The following is a 24897-nucleotide window of genomic DNA, read 5'->3' as shown; positions in this document are numbered from 1 at the left end:
ACGGATACTGAACTGCAAGCTGCTACGTGAAGCCATAGAGCACAAAAATACAGACAAAGTAGTATGCAGGACACAAAGGTCTCAAAGGTTCTTTTGTCTGTCTTGATAATTTAGGACACGTTATACCAAATACACTACAGTAGTTTTAAAAAAAAAAAAAAAGTGTGAAATACCATCTTCCCAGATCATTGGCACATTTTCCCCTAAGAAAATACCACCAGCAATAAGTATCAGTATTTTTAGTATAAGCAAGACGCATATATAGACAGATAATACACACACACACACACATCAGTATTACAATGGAAGGCAACTAATGACTTAATGTCTGAAAACCAATTCTTCTCATCTACAGTGTTTTGAGCTATGGATAACTATTAAAAAACCACCTCACCTTCACATAACAAAAAACATGTAACAAACTGAAAAAAAAAGTGACTGGGGAGGAAGAAGTAAGAGCAGAAGGGTTGGGATTTAAATTGTTTAATTTACCCTTACTCACCAGGAGATTCTCCTGACACATCCGGAGCTTGAGCTGTGTCTAAAGAAGAAACCACACTGACAGCATTCGTAGGAATACCCATAGCAGCTGTAGCAGAGGAAATGGTTGATTTCTTCGGTGGTACAACAACACTCCTAGGTGAAGACAAAAACTTAGTAAATAATACTGTATGAAGGTTCACACATCATGATCCTTGTTTACACATTTAGTATACACACGTCTGTGACCTGTAAAAGTACCATTCCTTCTCTATTCTCTTTTTCCATCATCTCGGGCAATCTACTTTATCCTCAAGAACACTCCACCCTCGTTTAGATTTTACGGTACTTGGATATCTCATCCAGTTCTGCAAAATCCCTGACAAACAAGCACACAGTTAGAAGATCAGCAGGATAAGTGACCTGCAGGTAGGTATCACTTTTCACTTTAGTTTCCCCAAGATCGGGTTTTAAACTTCAAGCAGCTATTTATAAAGAGATATCACAGTACTCAAAATGAAACCTTTAGGTAAATTATCAGTGCTGAAGGTTGCCTTGACAGTATTCTATTTCTGGTATTCTAATGCAGAACAGAAGACCAATTGAAGAAGGATATACTATAGCTGAAAACACCCTAACCCATACCTGCGTGCACACACAAACATTCACACATCTTAAAAATATGGCTAAGGGCATGAATTTGAGTATATCTCATCAAACAAGTTTTAGGTATGTAACAAATCAAAGCATTCTTTGGAGTTGAAGAGAGAATCTCCACCTTTTATACAAGTTAAACGTCAGGCCTCATAGTCAGCATTAAAGATTACACAAGAGGAAAAGATGCCAAGTGACAAGCTAGGCATGGAGATTTATGTCACACGTTACCAAGACATCTATTTATGCTATACCATTTTCAATTAAATTGTAGTACTTTATTCCAAATACCTAAAAGGCCTTGTTAAGCATACATTAAAGGCATTTTTAATTGCAAGTTAGCTCCATAAACATGCAAAAACCCTGCTAATGAGGTAAAGGGTACAGCTGATATATAATGCACTCCCACAGCAGCGCTTACTTTTAATTACCCGGTGTTAACCATAAGCCGAAAGTCTTCAACATTCAATTTATTTAATCACATCTTTTGTTGATAGTACTATAACTACACACTGAAAGTATTCCCTTAATAGCTTTAAAATATTCATTTTCTAAATAAAGTAACTTAGAAACTTGACCCAAATTCAAGTGCGGTAATAACAACCAAAGAAGTTCTGTCAAATATTTCTAAAATAGGTCTTGCTAGAACGGGGGAAAAGAACTGTATTTGACTCCTTTCTTCAGTCCAAAGGATGTCACAGAAGCTAGGCCACGTTACTGATTAAATCAACTCTCCTTAACGGCAGGAGTAGGCAGGCACCATACTTGGAGGCAGTACATGTCATATCATTATAAGGGTGACTGCTAATGTTAACTATACATTAAAAAAATAGAAGCAACAACACCTGAGCCCCAAGTCAAGATATTGTGCCTAAATCATGAACTTTGCTCCTATGTTCATGTCGGTTTCCCTGAAACACGAACAATGCACTAAAAAAAAATATAATTCATATATGTATACTATCTTCTAAATTATAGCCACATTACCAGTTAATTTTGCATCACCCAGCTATAAGGAAGGGATCTCTTACCCAAGATTCTGTTAAATTCACTGTCTGGAAACTGTTACTGGTATTCTATAACGCACATTCAAATATCTAGAAGGGGCTGGGAAATCAGTACACGTTTACTGAGTACAAGATGTACCCACACATAGTAAACTTTTGGACCTTTCCAATTCTGATTCACGATCCAGCACTGAAGCCCAGGTGTGTTCCTTTACAGCTTTTAAGTTCTTTTACTGCAGAGCTATCCAGTTCAAGAAATAGCGTTCAGTAATATTAAGCCCAAATTGTACATATATTACATACCCAAATATTACATATACGTGTCTGTTCATGGGGACTCTGAGATCTCAGCGCACAAGCTGGGAGTATTTTTTTGCACGACCACTAAGTTAAACAGCAACAATTACCCATTTGCTGCTAACACACACATGATTATATTGGATGCAAGGTGATATGGGAGAATGTTTAGCAACAAATTTGGGTGCACGTGTAGAAGGCAATTGTGCACACACAGGTAGTGTCTGTTCAAAACATATCATTCATACAATTAATTTTAAATTGGAAAACACCAAATTACCTTCAGGGCATAAAAACAAATCTCCTCAAGAAGTTTTCTGTTTCCAGGGAGTGAAGTCAATCAATCAGAATTGTCTCAAAACATCAAGTCAGAATAGCTGTGTCCTCTGAATGCCTCTGAACGCCACTGACCCTACTCTCTGACTCTACTAAGAACCCCAGGAACTACAAAACAGGTAGTATTTTAAGCCACAAAGGGCAAGCCAGACCCACCCCTTAAAGAAATTTTACATAAATGGCTGACCTTTCACTAATTTTATATATATTAGAACCACCCTGTTTCAGATGAAAATACAGAAATGAACATGCTGGAAGGATCAAGAAGGAATTTTAGAATAGGAGTAATTTTTAGCACTACTACAAGAGGCTCCTCGCAGGGCAAGCAACAGTTCTGGAACCGGATGAGAGCAAGGAAGCCTGTGTGCCCACAGAGCTGGTACCTTAACACTCTTCGTCTGCAGCGGACAATGAGTGGAGACAAAAGAAATCCCAGCTACAAGAGTGTTCCGTGTTCTGTGCTGTTTCTGACCCAACACTATATATCATCCTTCCTTCCTGTAAACTTCCACTGACCTTCAGCATGCTTAAGTGCAGTTGCACTGAGGGAGTAGTTTCAGCAAGTTGCCAGACTCTCTACAGCTACCCAAGGAGAGGTGCATTCAAACAAAGGAATTAGACATTTTTATTTTTCTTCTCCTCCCCCCGGGCTGTAACAGACAGCAGTAAATGACCACAATAGTACCTTCTGCCTTTTAAGATCTTTTGTATACCTTCTCACCTTCAAATCTGTAGAAGCTTGGGAATACAAATGCAGCTGCTAATCTCATCTTCAGTAACGTACTTTCCATAAAGTATATAAAAAGGAATTATATTCTAACATTTCCATTATAATGTTCAGTATCTAGCAATGGCATGTGCTTTAAGGAAGACACTCTGATTATTAGCACGAGGAATATGGCACGAATACACACAGCTGCAAAGTAGGGCTGTTAGCAAGCTTTTATTTTTTAATTACCCAACATCTTTCCTTTTACTTTGATTCAAGGAATAAAAATGACTAAGTACAGGTTTCAGACTTTGAAATATAGAAGAGCATACACTGCCCTTATGAAGAGTACACATGGGTGTGCACGTGTGTTCCAGACACAGCCACCGCATGCTTTGAGCAAGAGACACCGAATCTCACAAAATTTTCTGACAAACTTAGGTTATTTATCATATCCCACTGAAAAAAAATGTTTTAGCTAAAACAAATTTAAAAATTAAAAAAACCCAAACCAAACCTACTTCATAAATTCTGATGTTTAAAGGTCATGTTAGATCTTGGTCCCCTCTGTTACAAACTTGCTTAAGGAATCGGAGTGTTCATGATGCACCACAGCCAAAGACTTCTGCTGTGCTCCATAACTATTCGGTAAGATAAAAGGCAACAATACAGGGGCTGCAGAAATCGCTGCTTCACATTAAAAAAAATCTGAACCTTGGAAAAAAAACAGAGTCTTTGAACAACTCGCCATAAAGTTGTTTCCTAGCTTCAGATTAGTTCTGAACAGAATTTATTTTAGATAGTGATCGTCAACAGTCAACTGAAACGATTCCGATTTTTCCAGCCAAAATAAAATAACCGGGATTTCTGGTGAGGAAAGAAGGTCCCTTTCTCCTGACAGCTGTATCAATCTGAAGCACACAGCCAAAGGGCTGGACATTGTCCAAAAACATGATGTAAAGAAACCTTAAGGCCTAAACGTACTTTCTCTCTGTCTTCTGGTTAGTCACCATGACTTCTGATTCAAAAAAGCCTTAAAATAGTTCAAGAACACCAAGGTATGAAAGGTTCTTCAAGGTACGAAAGTACGGCTTGGCAACCACATACAGTTTCATATTTGCTACATACTGGAAAGCAAATTAAGACATTTGAAGCAGAAGCATTGGATCATGTTTCTACATTTACTTTCTGAAATTCAAACATCTTTCCTTCTTTGTGTAGCAATGTGATATTTTCTCTGAATATTTAGGTGGAAATGCAACCATGTTCAGACAGAAATATTTGCCATTAACCATCAACTTTCCTTTGTGTTCTTCTTTCAAAAGATTATTTACATGCTAATGAAAGTAAAATGAATGCAACTGGCAGAAAGAATGTATGTCAGAGTAGAAAATCAAGATTAAATATTGTAGTAAATAAACTATGTAGAAAACATTGAGTGTTTAGCACATTATTAAATCTGGTAAATTTGCCAGAGAAGCGTCTAAAAAATTAATGTGTTTTCTACTTATCTCAAGAAATAGAGCACTTGCTTTTAAAGAGTACACAGATAAGACAGTCACTTTTTGTAGCGAAGCATTTCTTTAGAAGTTAAATATTGCTACATATGTGGATAAAATAGTCACGAATAAGCGGCCTCAGAGCGTATTTCCTTAGATCTACAAAAATAATATATTTTTTAAAATATCTGTAATCGTGCATTAATTTCATCAGAATAACAAGGTACATTAAGCAACCTCACACACGGGTAGACATGTGTCACAGGGAAGAAAACTGCCAATATGTTTTACTCCTCAACATTCACATTATCACACCATTTCAGTTAACTCTACACTTTTGGGCTACATTTGGTATTATAACATCCATTATCATAATATTCAGATGCAGAAGAGAAATAAATTAGAAAAATTGCACAAAATATATTCTTAATGTGCATTTCAAGCTGACCTCAAGCACTAGAGTAAAAATGATAGTTTAGTTGCCTCATTTACATGACTATACTAGATGTTTGCCTTTTGTAATTTAGAATCAAATATTTAAGGTTTAAAGTAGGAATTTACAGCACGTGAACTGATAAACGTAGGTCAGGCACAGTGAGAACTAGCCACTATAAATACTTCTTAGCCAGAAGGTCAGTGTGTTATTAGTCCCAATTATGCTGAAGCGTAAGAAGCCTTCGTGTTGCAGACAATTATTCACTGCTGAATGAGCACAGACCACTGAGCTGAACACTGACTTCCATCACAGACAAAGGCTTACACAATAACGATCTATTCTGCCAAATTCTATAAGGATTTACTTATTGAAAGCTTTCCGGGTTTCAGATCACTGACTCTTCTCTTTCAACAAAAAGATACAAAATATCTATAAATATCTCCTAAATTTTGAGTAAATTTTCCTAAATATTTATTTTTTTGAAGTTGGCAAGTCTGCAACTGATTTAAAATATATTTTAAGTTACAAATTTTCCTTGGGTGTGAGTCAAATATTCCTAATACCACATGGGTCAGGGCAAACCGATGACCTCACTATAATTTAAAAATACTTACGTGAGCTCTAATTCCTCCTGACACACAGGAATTTATACAGATTTGATTCTTAGCATTCCATTTTTTAGCATTGAACAGCAACACAGGTGACAGTTTGTTTCCCTATGGGATAATGGTTTCAATTCAAAACCAAGAGAAGTTAGTCTTGTGCCAGGCTACCCGAGCGATGCCCGCTGCAGGGTCCTACGCAATGAGCAAAAGAACAATAAAGCGGATCAGAGACTTATTGTTACCTCTACTTTACTTTGTGAGCCAGGAAAGCAGCCTGCCACCTCAGTGTCATTCTATGGGCTCTGCTGTCTGGAGATGATACCCATTCTCTTATATCTCCCTTGAAACACCCAAGGAGAAAGGAAGAATAAGAGACTCTCAAAACCGTGAGAGATCAAAGCGAGGGGCGGGGGGGGGACAAGAGATGATAGAAAGAATACAATCAATTTTGTAAGAGACTTTTAAAATCAGCTTGGTAAGGAAAAGACTCCAAATGGTTTGCCTCTCCAGCTCCTGCAGAATTGCAAATTCTTGATGTGCTGGAAGAGCCGAGCATCACAGCGTACGCGCTTTGATCTACAGAGCCCCCATGCTCATCTTCCCTCTCTACCCGTACCTGGTAGACTTAATCCGGTCAATGATGAGTTTATTCTTTTTACATTTGAGGCCCAAATTAACAAAGTCTAAAATGTATTCCTTCCATATAAAAAAAAAAAAAAAAAAGGACTTTGATTAAATTTAACTGAAATACCACAACCACCCATTATTAAGGGTAAACATAAGCTGAGCCAAACTAAGCAGCTTATAGATGATGTTCCAAAAAGATAAACAAGCTTATTAACTTATCTGTTCTGTAAGTTTCAGCTTAGCTGCAGATTTAAGCTCTATGGTACAAGACCAGGATTTAAAAGCCCATATTCCTCTAAACCCTCAGCCATCAGCTTTCTATACTGACACAACTATCAAATGTTTCCACATAGAGCAGAAGACAAGGTTTTATTTTAAATTAAAGAGTAAAAATGGCAAGTGATAGGTTATGGGTTTTATTAGACTAACTGAAGAGAAATGACATTTCCATTTTTTTAATCCTAAACTTTTTGGTTAATGATACTTCTGTTTTATTTAAATTTACTTGCAATAGCCCCCCCTCTTTTTCTGCAAGATTACTACAAAATATGAAAACTGCTGCTTTAGGAGACACTGAAATTGGAACATTAATTTATGTCCCGACAGATTTTGGGGAAAAGCCAATGCAAGTCTTGAACTTTATCCTGATAAACCCCTGGCACCCACTAATCACAAGATTGCATCTTCACAGAAGATAAGGGGAAGATTTTTGGCATGGGAATGAACACATACACCTAGTTGTTTGCAAAAGGCTTGCAACCTGGCAGCCTTTCAGTAAGGTTTCACTCACATAGCTGTTACTGTATACTCTCCAGCTATGGCTGGGAAGTTGATAATCCTTAAGATATGAGGAGAGTTTTGATTTCTGACACAGCATTCCTGAGATAAATTCAGGATCAGAGAGATGCTTTGAAATTCCCAGAGATACCCCACTGGTAAACTGCTACACGGGAACAACTTTTAACAAAGTGTCTTTAAAAAGAAAAGAAAAGAAAAAAAAAAAGTTAACTTGCAGAACTTGTGTTTGCCATCAAACAATATATTAAATGTAAACCAGACACAGAAAATAAGAGAGCATCTCAAAGCCTGTTTTCCCAAACTTTTGCAATGTACCTCAGTATTTGTCTACCCCAGAGGTAAGAGCTACTATTTCCAACTCTATTACAGCTTCTTGTAAAAAAGGTTTTTCTTTCCCTGATACAATCCCTTTCCCCTGTTGTCACTAGGTGTCATTTTGGCATGTAAGCTTGTATTTTCAGCAGAGTCACACTATTTAAAGATACAGTCACCTTCAAGTGGTCACGAAGCTTTCCCATCTATATAATTTTAAATATAAATGTTTCATATACACAGTTATTCTGTACTTTTGATTAACTGGTTTGTTAGCTAGTTAGCAACATGCCTTTATCATGAATTGACATATTTACCATAGATGCAAGATTGTGCACGTCACCACCAGATGCTAATTGACAAGAGGTAACATTTCTACATCACTAAGTACACTTTTGTCTACTTGACATACCCACAAAAGGAAAGAAATGAAAAATTAAGCCACCTGGAAAGACAGAGCCACTGACACTGCAAGGTCACGTGCAACTGCTGAAGGACAAAATATTTTATACTAGTTCATGACCTTTTCCTCACATTTCTAGCACCACCCACTACACACAAAAAGTCATAGGAAACTAATAGCCGCAAGTCGTCACCGTAGAGCAGCCCAGATAGCTACACAGCCCCCTGCCCCTCCGTTCCCATGGACAGTGCCGTCTGCTGCTTCAGCCCGTGCACCCCGCTTTCACTCCTCGGTATATATTCCCTCACCGGACTAGCTTCCTCGCAGTATCTGATGCAGTAATTCTGCCCCAAGGTTAAGCGAGAGAATGCTGAGAGTTACAAACGGCTGGCAATTTAGAGGTGGGAAAAGGAGAGAAGAGTCCAACTGGCACAATGTGGGACTAGAAAAGTAAAAGGGCAAAAAACCAAGTAGTTCAACTTTTCAGTGACTTGCTTTACAAAACACACTGCAATTTATAGGTTTTGGGGTTTGGTTTTTTTTTTTGAGTGACTTTGTAACTATACAGAAAAAAGAACACAGAATTGCAACTGACTGAAGGGGTGCTACCAATGCCCAGTATGCCACTAGTGTATGTTATCAAATTAAATCACACAGTTGCCTCTGATAAGAAAGTTTTGCAGGCGTAATCTACCTAGTCAGTTATTAGGACTGCAAGCGCCCAGTTACTTCCTGCCTAGTTAACGTGCTTCACACCAATTCAATCAGATTGGCACAAGCAGTTTGAGCAATAGCTAAAAAATAATTCCTAAATGCAACATGGACTTCTGTACCAGATCTCCAGACAAATGTTACTTTGCTGTTCAAATCTCTACTGCTCAGCAATGAACAACAAGAATTTCCTGAGGAAAAACATTAGCCACTGACTAAAACATTACACTATTCCACATCAACCGCCTGCCTGCTGCAAAGAGAGACGACAAGCCTCAATGGGGAGGTGCTAAAAGCACTTGGGCGGCAGCAAGGAGAGAGGCGTGACAAGTTCTAATCCAGTGTCCCTCTTCTCCCAATTTTCCCCCTCTGCCACCATCCTCCTACTGCTCCCAAAACCAAGTTCTCCTGTTTAGCAGCACAAGCAGGACACGGTATTTACTTTGAGACAAGAGCAAGGGGGCCAAATGCTAGCATTCACCATCTGTGTCTAATCTAGCCAGACAACCACCACCATCTCTTCCCCCACCAGTGATACGGCAATCTGAGCTGAGAAGACGTGTTGTGACAGCAGCATCCATACCATTTCCTTGGGCCATCTAGGTTTGCTAGTTTGAGCATGGCAGTCATGGACTGCAAAGACATCAGAGCCAGAAGAAGTTCAGGAATAAGCAGAGGATCAGATACTGGTATGGTAACAAGGGATCTCCTTGCACCAGATCGACTGTAGGATTTCTGGATGTGACCAAGGCTTTTCTAGAGGCAGGAATACAAGTGTTCTGGGATTTTTTCTCTTGTTCTTCGTTTTCTTTGTTGGTTTGGGGAATCCTGAAGAGGTAACAGTCAGTAAGAGTAGTAAAAGACAATCTGATCTCCTATACTTTAGGACAGACAAGGAGCTAATGAGACTGACATGTAGGGGACACCAAAATTATTATCAGGAAATAGGATAATTTATTGGCCTTCTTACCATATTGCTTCTGAGCTATAACATGCACGGAGACAGAAGAGTTAACTCTTATAAAGGGGGGCTGGCTTCAAGACTTTCAAGTATAACCCAATCACCAGTTATTTTTCATTTCCACAGCCTTTTTTGGCACAACATAGCATCCCATGAATTGCAGAGTGTACCTTCAGGATGAACCTATGTGACGTCCGTCATCAAAGGTTCCACTTATACATCAAAGCATCTTGATAATATAAAGTACTAGACGACACCGTACATGAGATCTGGTGAACTGAAATGTGAATTTTTCTGTTCCTCACAGATATCTTAAGCAAAATGAAATAGCCCAAATATTTCAGAAGTTATATTACCTGTCAAAGGAATGGAACTGTACAGGCTGTTCAGCAGCTCCATCGCCAAGGACTCCAAGGAAGGTTGGTGGCAGAAGAGCAGCATCCACTGCAGTCCCATCAGCTGGTGTGCTTACCAAGCTTCTCAGGATGTCCTTTACATTGACATTTTTTGCGGCTGGCACAGAAGTTGCAGGCTTGCTATCCTCAGTTTCTGTCTCACTTCTGCCCTCCTGAGACTTATTTACTTCTAATGAGAGTGTGGATAGTACTTCACTGATTGCATCTGGACCTGCACTGACATTCAGAGGTCCTGCTTCAGCAACACTCCTAGAACTGTTTATTTGCCCTGAAGCTGGTTCCTCCCCAAGACCAGAATCCCTTCTTCGTACAGATGCTGTACTTTCTGAATCTTCAGTGGTGGCTGAAGCACCGAGAGCAGCAGATGGGTTTTCCACATCTGTTCAAATCAAAAACAGAAAACACATTTTAAGTTCATTTACAGGATTGCATTCACCACATTGCTCCTAAAGAAGTCACACCAATAGGCGACAAGTGAAATAACACGGCTAGAAGTATTTCCTCTTGCCTACCGAGAGATTTAGTATTATCTGTAAGTATTTAATGGGAAACATAGAATAGAAAAATTTCCTTCCAATTTCTGAGAAGCCTGAGAACTTATCACATCCAAAAATTTAGAAAAGAAAATAGAAGATATTGACTCAAAAGTCAGAGAATGAAAATTAATTGATTGCCCTAGAGAAGAACAGGAGAAAGAATTCCATCTTATAGTGGATATAAAAAGCTGCCAGTCTATGCTTATGCATACTTAACCTTACACTAAATAGTAATGTTGCTGCAACAATCATTTGTGAATACTTAGCTACTTCAGTGACATTAACCACCTCTATATGGCTAAATCAACATATAGATTAGGCTTTTCTCAGATCAGAAAAAGACACACACAAATACTGAAGCAAATCGCATACCATAATGTTTTTAACTTAAATAGTTACAGTGAGCATATTTCTATACAATCTCACATGGACTTCTACAGAATTTTAAGACGCATAGCCACATTATTTCATTTGGCCAAATAATTAACGGTTCACCTGTAGTAGAAGTTTCATTATTTTCATTCTCTGATTCCTTGAATGACTGGCTATGGTTTGGTGGTCGCCTTTCATTCTGGGGTTCCAGTATATCTCTGTATTTCGAAACCATGAGCACAGAAATAAAATATACAACAGCCAAAGCCAAAAACTGAGCCTGTTTACTATCCTCCTGTAAAGAAAGGACACACACAGATTTTTCCATTACAACTTCAGCAGCACATTTATTTTTCTGTAAAGTATGCCCAGCGCTACCATAAACAGACCAAAAGTAAGCCGATATGTCAACAATGAAAGAACAATAATCTCTAGTCACAGTTTGTCTCACCTATAAAACTAGGGAATACAGCAATTGTATTCAAGTGGCACTAATACTTCCATTTTTCATTTATAAATATGACAGCTTTGACTAAGGCTGTGGTTTTTGACTACATGCTTCGAATTAGTGCAGGGACTAGGTCCCCTTTATTTATTTACAGGTGTTTCCTCTATCACATTTCCTCAAATGTGCCAAGATATTAACAGCACATGCTGTGAAGTACAACCAGGCAAGCGTATTCAACAACACTGTAAAAGCATTTATGAACTATTAAAAATTAATGAAGGAAGTGGAACAAATGCCAGAACCAGTGTTAACGTTTTATTTCATCATCAGATTGTCCAGGTGGATGCACTGTGTAAAATTTCAACAAGAATTGGTAAATATGGATTTGTACTACAGCTGTAACTTTATGAAGACATGGTAAGAAAATCTTAAAAACATATTTTAATATGACCCATGCCAGGTACCTCCCTAGAGTACTCAGTCACTCCTAGTGAAACAGGGGAAAGAACCATGCCGCAGATCTGACTAGACATTATGACTTAGCCTAACCCTGTATCTTTTGGCTGTTGAAGGAAGAAAAACTTTGTACACTTTGGGATCGCAGAAGTGACTAGTTGGATCCTCACTGACCAACTGGTAAGAGAAAGAGTGTTTTGGGAGTTTTTCCCTCCCTCATTTACATAGGGGTTCAGGTCACATTCAATTTTTCCCTCTGAGCAGTTCCAGAAAGTAAGTTAAACTATAAAGCTCATTTTATCATGACTGTAGTGCCTACCGAAGCCCCACATTCCATGAAGAGTTCTTTAATAAGCTGGGAGAAGTTTATGACATGTTCTCTATTAAGAGCTAGGTAACACAGCTGGATCCTATCTGTTACACTGACGAAACAACCTATATTCCCCTCGGCTCAACCAAAATCCTTAACTTTCATAGAACAAGACAGTAAACTATTAACAGGTTAGCATCAGGCAAGCACAGTGCAAGATTTGATGGAGCTCTCCCACAATGGTAAGGATTATAAAGAATTTTGTTGCTAGATGAATTTTTGTGAGACAGTTTCCAACCGTACTTTCAAGTTGTGATCTAGTGAACTAACACTACCCCTTCCCTTATTTTTTCTGCTAGAGGTTTGTAGAGATCCTTGAAATAAAGGCCAGATGCTACTGGAAGTGCCACTACCAGTAGTTAAGTGGAATCCACCCGAGTTCCTCCTACACAAGTTCACAATTCTATGTGCTGAACCCAGTGTAAGAGAATGCATGCAAATTAAACAAAATATTTAGATGCAAGTATAAGCAGCTTAGATAAAAACTATTCCAAAAATAGATCTTTTAAAGTCTACTTTTTCCTCACAGCTCAACACAGTAGCCAAAAAGCAGACTTACTACATCATTTTACATTTATTTGTGAAACAGAAAACCTGGGGGGGGTTAGACATGCAAAAAAGGCAAAGGTTATGTGTGCATACTGTGCTTTTTTTTTTAAAGAAAAAAATGAGTATACAAAATGTGCTTGATTTTGAAGATTACATCATTAAGATTAATTTAGTTGCCATCAGTATGGAAGATTCACTTCCTGTTACTCTTTTGCACACTCATACTGACGTAGGGGTTGAAAGAAGCTTGTCTCGATCAATAATTGCTGTAAAGATAAAACCCAAAGATCCTTCACTATTCTGGACAGAACAAAAGTCACTGTGTAAATCATTATACTTGCTAAATAGTCCAATTATTGTAAAATAAGTTCTGGTGTCCAAGCTTGTGGCCGCCAATGACTCATAGCCATTATAGCTGCTGTATTTGCTTACAAAGGGGTTTTTTTTGTAAGCAATCAATCTCAATTTCCTCAATATCAGCTATAAAGTTGCTGACATAGGGCAAAGATATTTTTAGTCAATTCAAGACTAAAAAAACATATGCATATTTACAGCACATGCACACAAATTGGTTCCTCTGAGGGGAACTAAAGGAATTAGAGATGACCTCTAATTTCTAATTAGCTAGAATGATACTAATTTTTCAAAAAGTATAAACAAACATCTTTGTGATACATAGTATACATAGACAAACCGTTTATGTACAGCATGTGAAAGTATATATTTGTACTAAACACAGCATATTTAATATACAATAGGCAGAATTCCAGAGAATCAGCTCTTAGGAACTCACCAAAGGACCTGATCAGCAGGCAGCAATTTTCACCTCTCCCTCTTTCCAACCCCAAATGCTACAACAGCTGTAGAGTATTATGTGTTCTTAAATACCACAGTATTCAGTTTTTGCAAATTCAATTTTACCAAACTGCATAACACATATAGCAAGTGTTCAGCAAACAGAGATATACAGAAATCTAGCTACAAAGAAAACAGTGTTATTTATAACTTACTATATCTCTGAACACGACTGCGCGGAGTCTGTTAATATCCATATCCTGCAGAAGTCTGTCATGGTCTCGTATTGGAGAAATGCCACCAGTCACAATGTCCACTGGACTCTATTAAAAAAAAAAAAAAGCACTTTGTTTCAGATTCTGTTTTTAAAAGCATTCTACCAAGAATCATTAAGTGTGTAAAATCACCCACTGTACATCATATTGTCATTACTAGAGCACAAAGATCAGATATGCATTTCATCTTTAGAGGGGAGAAAAAAAAAATCTGGCAAATTCTTGTGACAGATTTATTTCTCTGTGGAAGGTTAAATATGTAAGCGTTAAATTCACATCTTGGAAAAACTACTTCAGGATTTCCAGTGTTCATGCCCTTCAGCTCTATTACAGTATCAGTAGTGCAGTTATAAATATAAAAACTTATCCCTCTGTACAGAGTAATAATTACTGACTTCTGTGCTCCTGAATGTGGCCTTATACTTGCCTTTGCTGCAGACTTTCCTGTTCCTGTAAAGCCCTGTGCTGCTTTTTGGTTCTTCCCAACATCTGCAATAGGCTTCATCTGTGCATGCTGCTGACACTCCAAGCAATTTCTTACTGCTACCGCACATACTTGAAGGGAAAAGAAACGTTAAGAATTACTCTGGGAAATAGTATTCTTTATATCCCTTAGAGAAATGTATAGTATCTCTTTATCACTCCAACTAAAAAGTTTAAGCACATCAGTAAAATGGTATTTTGCTGCCATAAATTTTAAATAGTCACAAAACAATTCTCAAAATTTTTTAATAATTTATAACTAATAATTAATACTAAACTATTAGAACATGTATGCTGTATCTCACGGATACTTCGAGGTGAGTTAACACCCCCCATTGAAATTCTACCATGCATACAACCATGGGGCAGGGAGGGTGAAGACAGCTAAATTTCACAGATTAGCAAAGAATGAAGACCAGTGATACAGCAGTGAAACAAATGACGTTTGCCTCGCGATGCTCTGTTACTCTTGGACTAAATGTTCTGAAGTTACACAATTTATTTTTGTAGCTTCACAATTGCACCTGTGTAATCTTCTAATATTATTTTCAAAGGAAAAAAGAACTACCCCACCTCTATACCTGCTTGCATCCCATAAATCTTGTTCTACCTGCACAAAGTTTTAATTGCCTAGAAAGGGAGAGGAAGGCTAGTTACTGTTGAGGCTCTGAGCTGCTCTGCCACTCATGCAAATTAAAGTTTTCGTTACAAAAAGTCTTACAGCATGCAACTAGCATGAATACTCTCTTCCTATATTAAACCGAACCCAGTTATGACCTTGTATGTTCTCACGTCCAGAACAGTCATTACTCTTTTAGGTAACGACCGCTTCCTTTCAACCCAGTTTGATGCAAACATACCATAATACTGGATACAACTACTGCCCGATTTGAACCCTACTCTTTCGAAATTTGTATCTCTAGTTTTCACCATACTTTCATCTATTGACCTCAAGATTTAAACCTCTTTTCTACACATTGTAAAGGTTCGTGTTTTTGTATATAGTACAAGATTTCTTTTTCTTAAAGCTGCTATATTCTCAGACTTGACTATTTGGGGAACTTTGGCAAAAGACACAGCTTCATGGATAAAATGAAAACATGCAACCACAACAGTCAGGCTACCAAACTTAATTTATTTTATTTACACTTTTTGAAGAGGAAAAGAACCCCAGGTATATGCATTGCAGAATACGATAAAAGTAGAACAGTAAAAGATCCCAATGCTTCTTTGACTAAATTTAACCTTGATTTTAAAAAATTAGAGAAAAAATAAACTAATGAATGCTGACTAGTAACAGCAAGCTCCTACGCTCATTAAGTGGCTTTATTTGCTTACCCAAACGAAGACATTGTCTCAGAATTCCTCCAGATGACATATTTTTCTCAGACTCAATTTCAGTGAAACCAAGAGAGCTTGCAAAAATTAGCACATCCACAAGGTTGATTAATCTCTGGAGAAATGTTAAAGATGCTTCTACTGAAAGTCCTTGAGTTGGCTCAATATTCTCCAGTTCATGCTACACAGAAAAATTGAAAGCAACATTTACTTCTTCACAAAGGTGATATTCCTACAACTTAAATGAAGAAAAACGTATGCTGGAAGTCCATTCTCAGTCATATTCCAAAGTAGTAATTAGTCATATTCTAGGAACAATCATTAGTATTGGGATTTAATCCCATTCCAGACCACTGTGGGACAACGAAGTTACGCAACTTCTTTTTATGTTTTCAGGCAAAGAGGCCAGGCACCCAATTTATCTTAGGGAAAGCATCGAGGTAGCAAAAGGAGGAAAGAGATGCTTGTGGAAATATCCCACACGCACTCCTGTTTCCCAAAAGGAGAGATGTAATAGTTAATAGACTGCATAAAGAAATGCATCCTACCACAAGTGATAAATTTTCAAATAAAAATGAAGTTCCTTACAGTAGCAGACGTGGCAGCAGAAAGCAATGGCAATATACCACCACAAGCCATGATCATGTTGTCCATCACTTGAGAGATGAGGTGAATTGTGTTGTGCACAAATATGACATTGTCACTGCTGTTCACAAAGTCCATCACAGTTTTTGTGGAATGGCTGTCCAAAAGTAACCCAAAACAACAACATTCAGAACACAGCTTTATTTTTGTGGTATTTTAGCACCTTTATGCTTCCATAAAACTAAAACCAGACAGTTAGCAGTGGGGCAGCAAATATGACCATAAGGGTCAATTGACGTACCTTAATCTGAATCTAAAACAACCTTTCCTTTCTGTTCTTAAAGCTCTCCAGATCATAGCTTGCTATAAACATCAAGATGTGTGCTAACTGTCATTACTGTATAAAGGTACATTATAGGCTGGTCTATGCTATAGTAAAAGGCACTGTGTCAGGCAATACAATAAAGATTCCTGGAAGTGTGAACTAGATTTGAACTTGAATCTTTGGCAAAATAAAACAAATACTAAGGGCTTCTCGGAGAAATTATAAATCAACAAAACACAAAGTCTTGAATCCTGTTAAACATGGAAATAGATTTTCAAAACAGGACCTAAACTAAAAATGTATTTTAGCTTTATCTGATGATGTCCTGAGAGCTTAATTTAATCACATCCTAAAAATTATAGCCAGACAAAAATTCACCTCAGTTCCAATTGTTTTAATCACTTAGATATTCTATTTCTTCATCCTTACATTCCTTTTTATTGGGTCAGTATAGCTATATAGTTAAATTTAAATTTGACATTCACCACTGCAAGGTAATAATAGACACCACTCTTATTTAAGTTATTAAGTCTTAAAACTAAAATGCAGAATTTTTTACTGAATTCATCTTGATGATTACATTCAAGATCCCTTTTCATTTTTAAATGCATAGAACATGTCTGTGTTCACAGAACGCTATCAAAGCAGCAACATAGTGTGTGTAAATGCAGAAGTAATACACACTATTTGGGATAGATTATTTTTTTTTAGTCCATATTTAGATACTAATAAAAAGATGCAGGCCCTTACATACACAGATGAAAACCATGGTCCAATAAAAATCTACAGCAAGACTGCCACTGACGTAAATGTAGCCAGGGTTTCAGTCAAAATATACATGCAGGCCTTCAACCAATACACATTTATGTCTGTAAAGAGTCTTTAAAAAAAACAATCTAAAAATAGTTGGGTGTAGGTCACAAAGTAAGGCAGGCTACTACCAGGTGTGCAAAATTTGAGGTCAAAGAGCAACTCTGATCCAGTTTCAACAAAATCTCAAGTTAATTAAAATTGAAATGCAAGTCTAGATCATTCCATATAAAGCATAGAAATTTACCTTCTCCACATCTGTATATCTGTTTCTATGGAAAAGAGTAAGTCTGTGAGCAAGCGCTGATGCATCAGTGACCACTTAAACTCAGGAATACGGAACACAGTTGACCTAGAGTCTCTTCTTTGCCCATCTGATGTAGCAGCTAGCTCTTGTCCTGAAGACTCTTGCTGTCTTAAAGTCTGAATACACAGTTTGCAGACACAAGGAAAAATAAAAAAAAAACCAAACCACACTCTGGTTATTAGTTTCCATGGCATACACTGAAATGCATTTAATAGACTTGAGATTTTTAAATATTCAACAAGTTTAGACTGTGTACATGTACAAATAAAAGCTAAAACTACGACACAAATGCTACTTACTGGAGATACCAGACCTACAGGCTAGTCTAGAGCTGCACTACCGCACCTGTCAGTCTAGGCATACACAAGCAGCAACCCAACCTTACCACAGGGGGAGTATATGTTGCTGTAGACAGTGGTTTTCCTCCTTTAAGGAAGAATGGTGCAGAATGAAGAGCATCCATTAGCAGGTATCTCTGCAGAAGGGAAGTACTCAGATATGTGACTATTCAACCAGGAAAAGCTGAGTTAGAAACTAAAGGCTGGAGGGGTGGAGCAGCGTAGCATACAACAGAAGCCCAGTTTTAAATTATGCTTGCACAAAAAAAGGTAGGCTGGTGTGATGGATTGACAATCCTATCAAATTTTAGTTTCAAATATACGTATATCTCTCACACCTCCTGCAGAGTAGCTAGTGTAAAAAAAATATTTTCACAAGTTCCAGCAGGATATGAAACTTAGTGCTATTTTTTTTTCTGCACAAGCAATGTTCACTTCTCAATAATTATAAGAGTTGTGATTATAAGACACCAGACTGAAAAGAGGAAAAGGGAAGTTGTTTAAAGAAGCAGAAGAAATTCTAGATAAAATCCTCTCAGAGCATATAAATGCCTTTCAGTTCTTCAAACTTAAGAAGTACTAACACAGATGAAGCATCCATCTAGCCAAACAGTCTCAATCAGCACCCATAGGTGGATGTACAAAGAATAAAATCTGAGACACTTCTCAGTACACCAATTAGTAAGAATTATGGCTATCTTAATGGAGGGGCAAAAGTATTTTTTAGATAACTCAAATTCATACAATAAACACTCAAATAACACATTAAATTCCTCAAACTGTGTATGAACACATTTTTTCAAAAATCTCCTAAAATATAAGAACTTCCATTTCTTTTTAAGCTAGACAGATGAAGGACAGGTAGAATTTACCTCAGGTATGGATCTGGGGGGCAGAGGTGCTTCTAGACATGTGTTAGGTTTCAGTTCCAGTTTTTCTGTATCTGATGCAACACTAGAAACATCAAGCTTGGCGATCCTTTTGTCAGAGGCTCCAGCAGGCTCTGACACGTGCACATTTGCATTTTCTTCAGTTGTTTTGGTTTCACTACGAAGAATCTTTTCCTCCTCTAGATTCTTTTTCCCTTCTGAATGTAGCTGAGTCGCTGCTTCCTGAACTGCAGAACTCACTGTTTCCGGTAAAGAAGTCAGCTGTTCTTTTTTCCCATCCACACCTTCAGCGTCTTCAGATTTTAAAAGCACAGATTCAGGTTCATTCTCTGTTGCTTTTTCCTGCTTTGTCACTTCGTTTTCATTAGAGCTACCTTCTTCCTTCCTTTCTGCAAACCCTTCTGAAGCCAAAGGCATATTACTTTCCTCTTTCAAATCAACAAAGTCATCTTCATCTTCCACCTCTACTGTTGATTTTTCCAGTCTTTCTGGACTTTCAGGTGTTTCTCCTTCCAAAGTAGTTGGCATAGCTAAAGAAGCAGCAGTTACAGCTACTGTTTCTTGCACAAGCTCGTCAGCTTTGCTCAGAGAATCTTCAATTGCTTCAGCTATTCCAGTACTAATTTCTGAAACACTTGGCTTTATGGCTTCTGGTTCTGGAGAAAATTCCACACTAGATGCTGCTTCTAAATCCTGTGTAGTCTCACTGTCTTCCCCCTCTAACTCCTCCCTGTGATTACCTACTGAAGGACTTTGTTGGTCACCGTGTGATGAGGTATTTGTCTCTCTTTTTTCAGTACTGCACGCCATACCATCATCAATAACACAGGAAGGAGCAGTAGCATCTTCTTTCAACTCCAAACATTGCTCCTTTCCCTTGATTTCAGCTTCTTTACTAACTCCAGAGATTGTTCTAATTGGAGTTGAAGAACATATTCCACTCCCTTCACTTCCTTTCCCTTGGTACTCCCTGTACATTTGAGAAAGACTCTCTTTGTGCATTTCAAAAGTTACCTAAAAGAAAGAGTTGAAAGTACATTTAAAATTATATATTATAGACTGTTTTCTCTGGAAAAAAAAAATCCAAAAATCATTGCTTAAATCACAAAGTTATACTACAAGTTTAATACTGTCTTCATGATAAAAAGCAATTTCACGTTGGAGATCACTTCAACTGAGAGCATGTTTTTCTTAAGTGTACCTGTTATTCCTGGCCAAAAGAAAGAAAAAAAACCCCACCAGAGTCAAAAAATTCTAGACTGATCCTAAGGATAGGAAATTTAATGTTTACTAGAAGTACTCAAGAGTTTTAAAGACTACTTCTAGTAAAAGAAGTGAAAAAGTTCAAAGGTTAATATTTGCATTATTTCCTAGGCTAATTACAGTCATCTGTAATTAGAGTGATCTGTGCTACTTGCATTCATGTAATTGTATAGGATGCAGATAAACATGCAACAGCATAGCATCCAGAGAATTACTAAATTTGAGAAAGCTGACAACCTTAGAATCACAGAATCATCTGGGTTGGAAGGGACCTTTAAGATCATCTAGTCCAACCATCAACCTAACTCTGATAAAATAAAAAAAAAAAAAAACCACACCAAAAAACAACAACCCATCACTAAATCATGTTATTGAGCCCTATGTCAACCCGTCTTTTAAATACCTCCAGGGATGGTGCCTCAACCACTTCCCTGGGCAGCCCATTCCAAGGCTTGGTAACGTTTTCTGTGTAAAAATTCTTCCTAATACCCAATTTAAACCTCCCCTGGTGCAACTTGAGGCCATTTCCTCTTGTCCCATCGCCTGTTCCTTGGGAGAAGAGACCGACCCCCCCTGGCTACACCCTCCTTTCAGGGAGTTGTAGAGAGTGAGAAGGTCTCCCCTCAGCCTCCTTTTCTCCAGGCTGAACAACCCCAGCTCCCTCAGCCTCTCCTCATAAGACTTGTGCTCCAGACCCCTCACCAGCTCCGTTGACCTTCTCTGGACCCGCTCCAGCACCTCAATGTCTTTTTTGTGGGAAGGGCCCAAGACTGGACACAGCACTCGAGGTGGGGCCTCACCAGTGCCCAGTACAGGGGGACCATCGCCTCCCAAGTCCTACTCACCACGCTGTTCCTGACACAGGCCAGGATGCTGGTGGCCTTCTTGGCCACCTGGGCACACTGCTGGCTCATGTTCAGCCCACAGTCCACCAACACCCCCAGGTCCTTTTCTGCCAGGCAGCTCCAGCCACTCTGCCCCAGGCCTGTAGCGCTGCAGGGGGTTGGTGTGACCCAAGGGCAGGACCCAGCACTTGGCCTTGTTGAACCTCATCCCATTGGCCTCGGCCCATCCATCCAGCCTGTCCAGATCCCTCTGCAAAGCCTTACTACCCTCCAGCAGGTCAACACTCCCACCCAACTTGGTGTCGTCTGTGAACTTACTGAGGGTGCACTCGATCCCCTCGTCCAGATCATTGATAAAGATGTTCAAGAGAACGGGTCCCAGTACCGAGCCCTGGGGGACACCACTCGTGACCGGTCGCCAACTGGATTTACCTCCATTCCCCACCACTCTCTGGGCCCGGCCTCCAGCCAGTTTTTAACCCAGCGCAGAGTCCTCCCATCCAAGCCATGGGCAGCCAGTTTCTCCAGGACGATACTGTGGGAGACTGTATCAAAGCTTTACTACAGTCCAGGTAAACAACATCCACAGCCTTTCCCTCATCCACCAAGCGGGTCACTTTGTCATAGAAGGAGATCAAGTTGGTCAAGCAGGACCTGACCCTCATGAACCCGTGCTGGCTGGGCCCGATCACCTGGGTGTCCTTCATGCACTGTGTAATGGCACTCAGGGTGATCTGTTCCATGACCTTCCCAGGCACCGAGGTCAGACTGACAGGCCTGGAGTTCCCCAGATCATCCTTCTGGCCCTTCTTGTGGAGGACTGGCAGGATGATCTTCTGTAAGGGGGGGGGGACACTGTGACAAGCAGCAGGGGCACATATTTTAGCTGAGCTTTTAGATCATTTCACCACCTTGAGTACAATACAATTCCACAAAGCCAGAGCATAGAGAAGCATGTAAGGAAACCAAAATCCCGGGGACCTCCAAACGACACTTAAAATTCTCCAGCAGATTTTTCCTCTGGTGGATGTTATTCACCTGGTCTAAAAGACACACGAGAACAGCTACACAATCTGATTAAAGTGAAAAAACCTTACTATGGATGAACTGAAAGAATTTATTATTGTTTTTAAGCATATAAAAAAATTTCCAGGTAAAAGAATTCTTTTTATACATATTGATAAAACTAATTTGCCCAAATAAATAGCTGTGTGTTGAAAGAAAATCTCACTAGAATAACTGAAGTTTTTATTACACCATCATTCAATTTAGTTTATCCATACCTTTCTATTAAGGATTTAAACACACACTTCTGTTATAGAAGATAAATCTATCTGCAAGCTTAGTTCTCAAAATTTTCCCAACATAGAAGCTGCTGTGGTTTTTTTTTTTAACTATTTTCTTTATCATAAACATTTTCCATAAGACAAAGCAGAGCAGCACATTTTACTAAATATATGAATGCTCATTTTCTTATTCTCTTACATACTAAACTCATTCATTTGGATCTCATCTAAAAATTCCATGTACATGGTATTCAATGTGACGATTAGCCAGTACAAATATTTTCTCCTAAGACAATACATGTAAGTCAAAAATAACTTGACAGGTTTAAAAAAGTACTAGAAATTATAGTTAACAAATCAGAAAGGAGCAAAGAGAGAGCAAAGGTAAAAAGCAATACTCTTGGCAGGTTCTGTTGTCAATATTAGCTTTTTAACACACTATTTTCAATCAAATATAAACTAAAGTTTATAGTAGGAGCAGTGTGCTGTTCTAACACGTGACCTGAAGGATGCTATTTGTTTGAGTTGATTTAATTGAAACTTAAGTCTCTAGCAATAGAACTGGGATAACTTCCTCCTCCTGTTTAAAAAAAAAAAAAAAAGTCTTCCTCTACTAGTTTTAAATTAGTAACGTGCAAACAAAAAAGTGGATTCTACTCTGGTTATGCACTGCTTCCAAAACTGTTGAACAAGTCTCAGGTCTAGCCTCAAAATCTTACTTCATTCGTTCTTAAACCAAAACAAAGCAAGAAAAAGATAAAGATGAGAATGGTACTTACTCTCTTCCCCACCCCCCCTTTTCTTTTTTCTTTTTCTTTTTCTTTTTTGTGGAAAGGGGCAAATGAGGGAGACGTATGTCAAATTCTATTACTGCTGCTGCCATCTCTCCCCAGTACAAATGGGGATAGGCACAATGACACTAAGGTGATCACAAGAGAGTGGCTGGAGGGACCTGTTATAAAACGTTATTTTCTTCAGTGCTCAAACTTGAATGCAATGGAGAGTAGGACATGACTCACGGAACATGTTCAATAACAGTAACAATTCAATCTTAATGGAACGAATCATCGAGATGTTTTGCAGGGTTGGCGGTTACTAAATCCACCTTGCAAAAAGAGCACATTCACAGCATTGCAAGTTTTCATCGAGCAACCCTTGATGCTTACACTGGTCCTTACGAAACACAAGCAGCTCTCACAGCAATATAAAGTTCTGGCAGCCCTATCTACAGAAGTGCTTTGATACATTACCCGCCTGGTTAGAAGAAACTGCAAGCATCAAGGAATATAACTTTAAATGCATTCTAAAAGCATATAATCAGTTCTCTTCTTAGCACTTCAAGGAAATGCTAAGATTAAGGCCAGAAAGTAACAGCAGGTCATCTAACCCAGCCCTTGATTTTAACCCACTTTCCTACACGTTCAGCTTGGTGACATGAGTTGGCTGACAGCATCCAGAAAGTTGTCTGGCCCTGGTTTTAGAAATCAAGAGAAGAAATCTCCCCTGGATCATTTGTTTCAAATCTACCATCTTAATTATTTTTTTTTTTTAAAAAAGTATCCTCTTCATTTTGAAAGTCTAGCTTCAGTTTCTAGTCACTAATTATGTCTGTGTTTTTGAGTTGTTAAAAATACCTCAGGAAGGTATTTTTCCTCTTCCTGAGAAAGAAATACCATGTTTTCAACATGTTTGTTTTTTTTTCTTTAACATATGATAACCATGTTTTCAAAAGACCAAAATATGGAGAAAAAACAGGACCATCTAAAAAGAATGAGGTTTCATTCTGAAGGACTAGAATCCTTCCTGTGACGCCCTTCTGCAACCTTTCCAGCTCTTCAAGAAATCTTTAATAGTGTGAACATCCGTATTTTCATGCATCATTCCAGTATAAGTCTCATTAAACTCATATGCAGGAGTAAAAGCAAGCTACTTTATGACTTCTCACTTTTGACTCCATGAACACATTCTACAATGCTGGCAACTACTTTTGGAGAAATGGCCAGTTAGTTACATCTGGGTTTGTACAACCTGTGATGTGCTCTTTTTCTGTAACTCTGACTTTTCTCTAGTGTGCTACCAAGCCTTTATAAAAGCCTATTGCAGCTTCAGATTTTCTCTTACCAAACAAATTTATCATCTTGTTAACAGCATTAAATCAACCTTGCTTGAAAACAAGTCAAAATCCACTCTCCCCAAGTCCAGGGTTGTAAGCTTGCTTTTGCTCTCCTCCGGATCCTGAACTCCACCTTCTCACAGTCACTGCAGCCAAGACTGTCTTTGACCTTCACGTTCCCAACAAGACCCTTGTTGTTGGTGAGCATGAGGATCCAGCAAAACACCTTTCCTCTTTTGCTCTTCTATCACTTGGAGGAGGG

General features: G+C 38.5%; 1 protein-coding gene across 2 annotated transcripts in view; it reads right to left on the bottom strand.

Moving 5' to 3' along the window:
- LRBA (LPS responsive beige-like anchor protein) overlaps positions 1–24897 on the bottom strand; it is a 416351-nt gene that overhangs the window by 313809 nt on the left and 77645 nt on the right. The window contains exons 22-31 of one of the 2 annotated variants that reach the window (XM_074154664.1): positions 19111–20142; positions 18286–18375; positions 17841–18016; positions 16462–16615; positions 15874–16054; positions 14480–14607; positions 13993–14100; positions 11283–11454; positions 10192–10630; positions 503–636 (exon numbers count right to left, since the gene is read on the bottom strand). In XM_074154664.1, the coding sequence (XP_074010765.1) occupies positions 503–636; positions 10192–10630; positions 11283–11454; positions 13993–14100; positions 14480–14607; positions 15874–16054; positions 16462–16615; positions 17841–18016; positions 18286–18375; positions 19111–20142 (2614 nt within the window). The remainder of the gene's footprint in view (positions 1–502; positions 637–10191; positions 10631–11282; positions 11455–13992; positions 14101–14479; positions 14608–15873; positions 16055–16461; positions 16616–17840; positions 18017–18285; positions 18376–19110; positions 20143–24897) is intronic. The other variant, XM_074154665.1, reaches the window with a different exon arrangement.

Source organism: Numenius arquata, chromosome 10 (assembly GCF_964106895.1).
Source record: "Numenius arquata chromosome 10, bNumArq3.hap1.1, whole genome shotgun sequence".
Classification (NCBI taxonomy): domain Eukaryota; kingdom Metazoa; phylum Chordata; class Aves; order Charadriiformes; family Scolopacidae; genus Numenius; species Numenius arquata.
The sequence above is the reverse complement of the archived record's forward strand: the minus strand, read 5'-3'. Positions and strand labels throughout refer to the sequence as shown.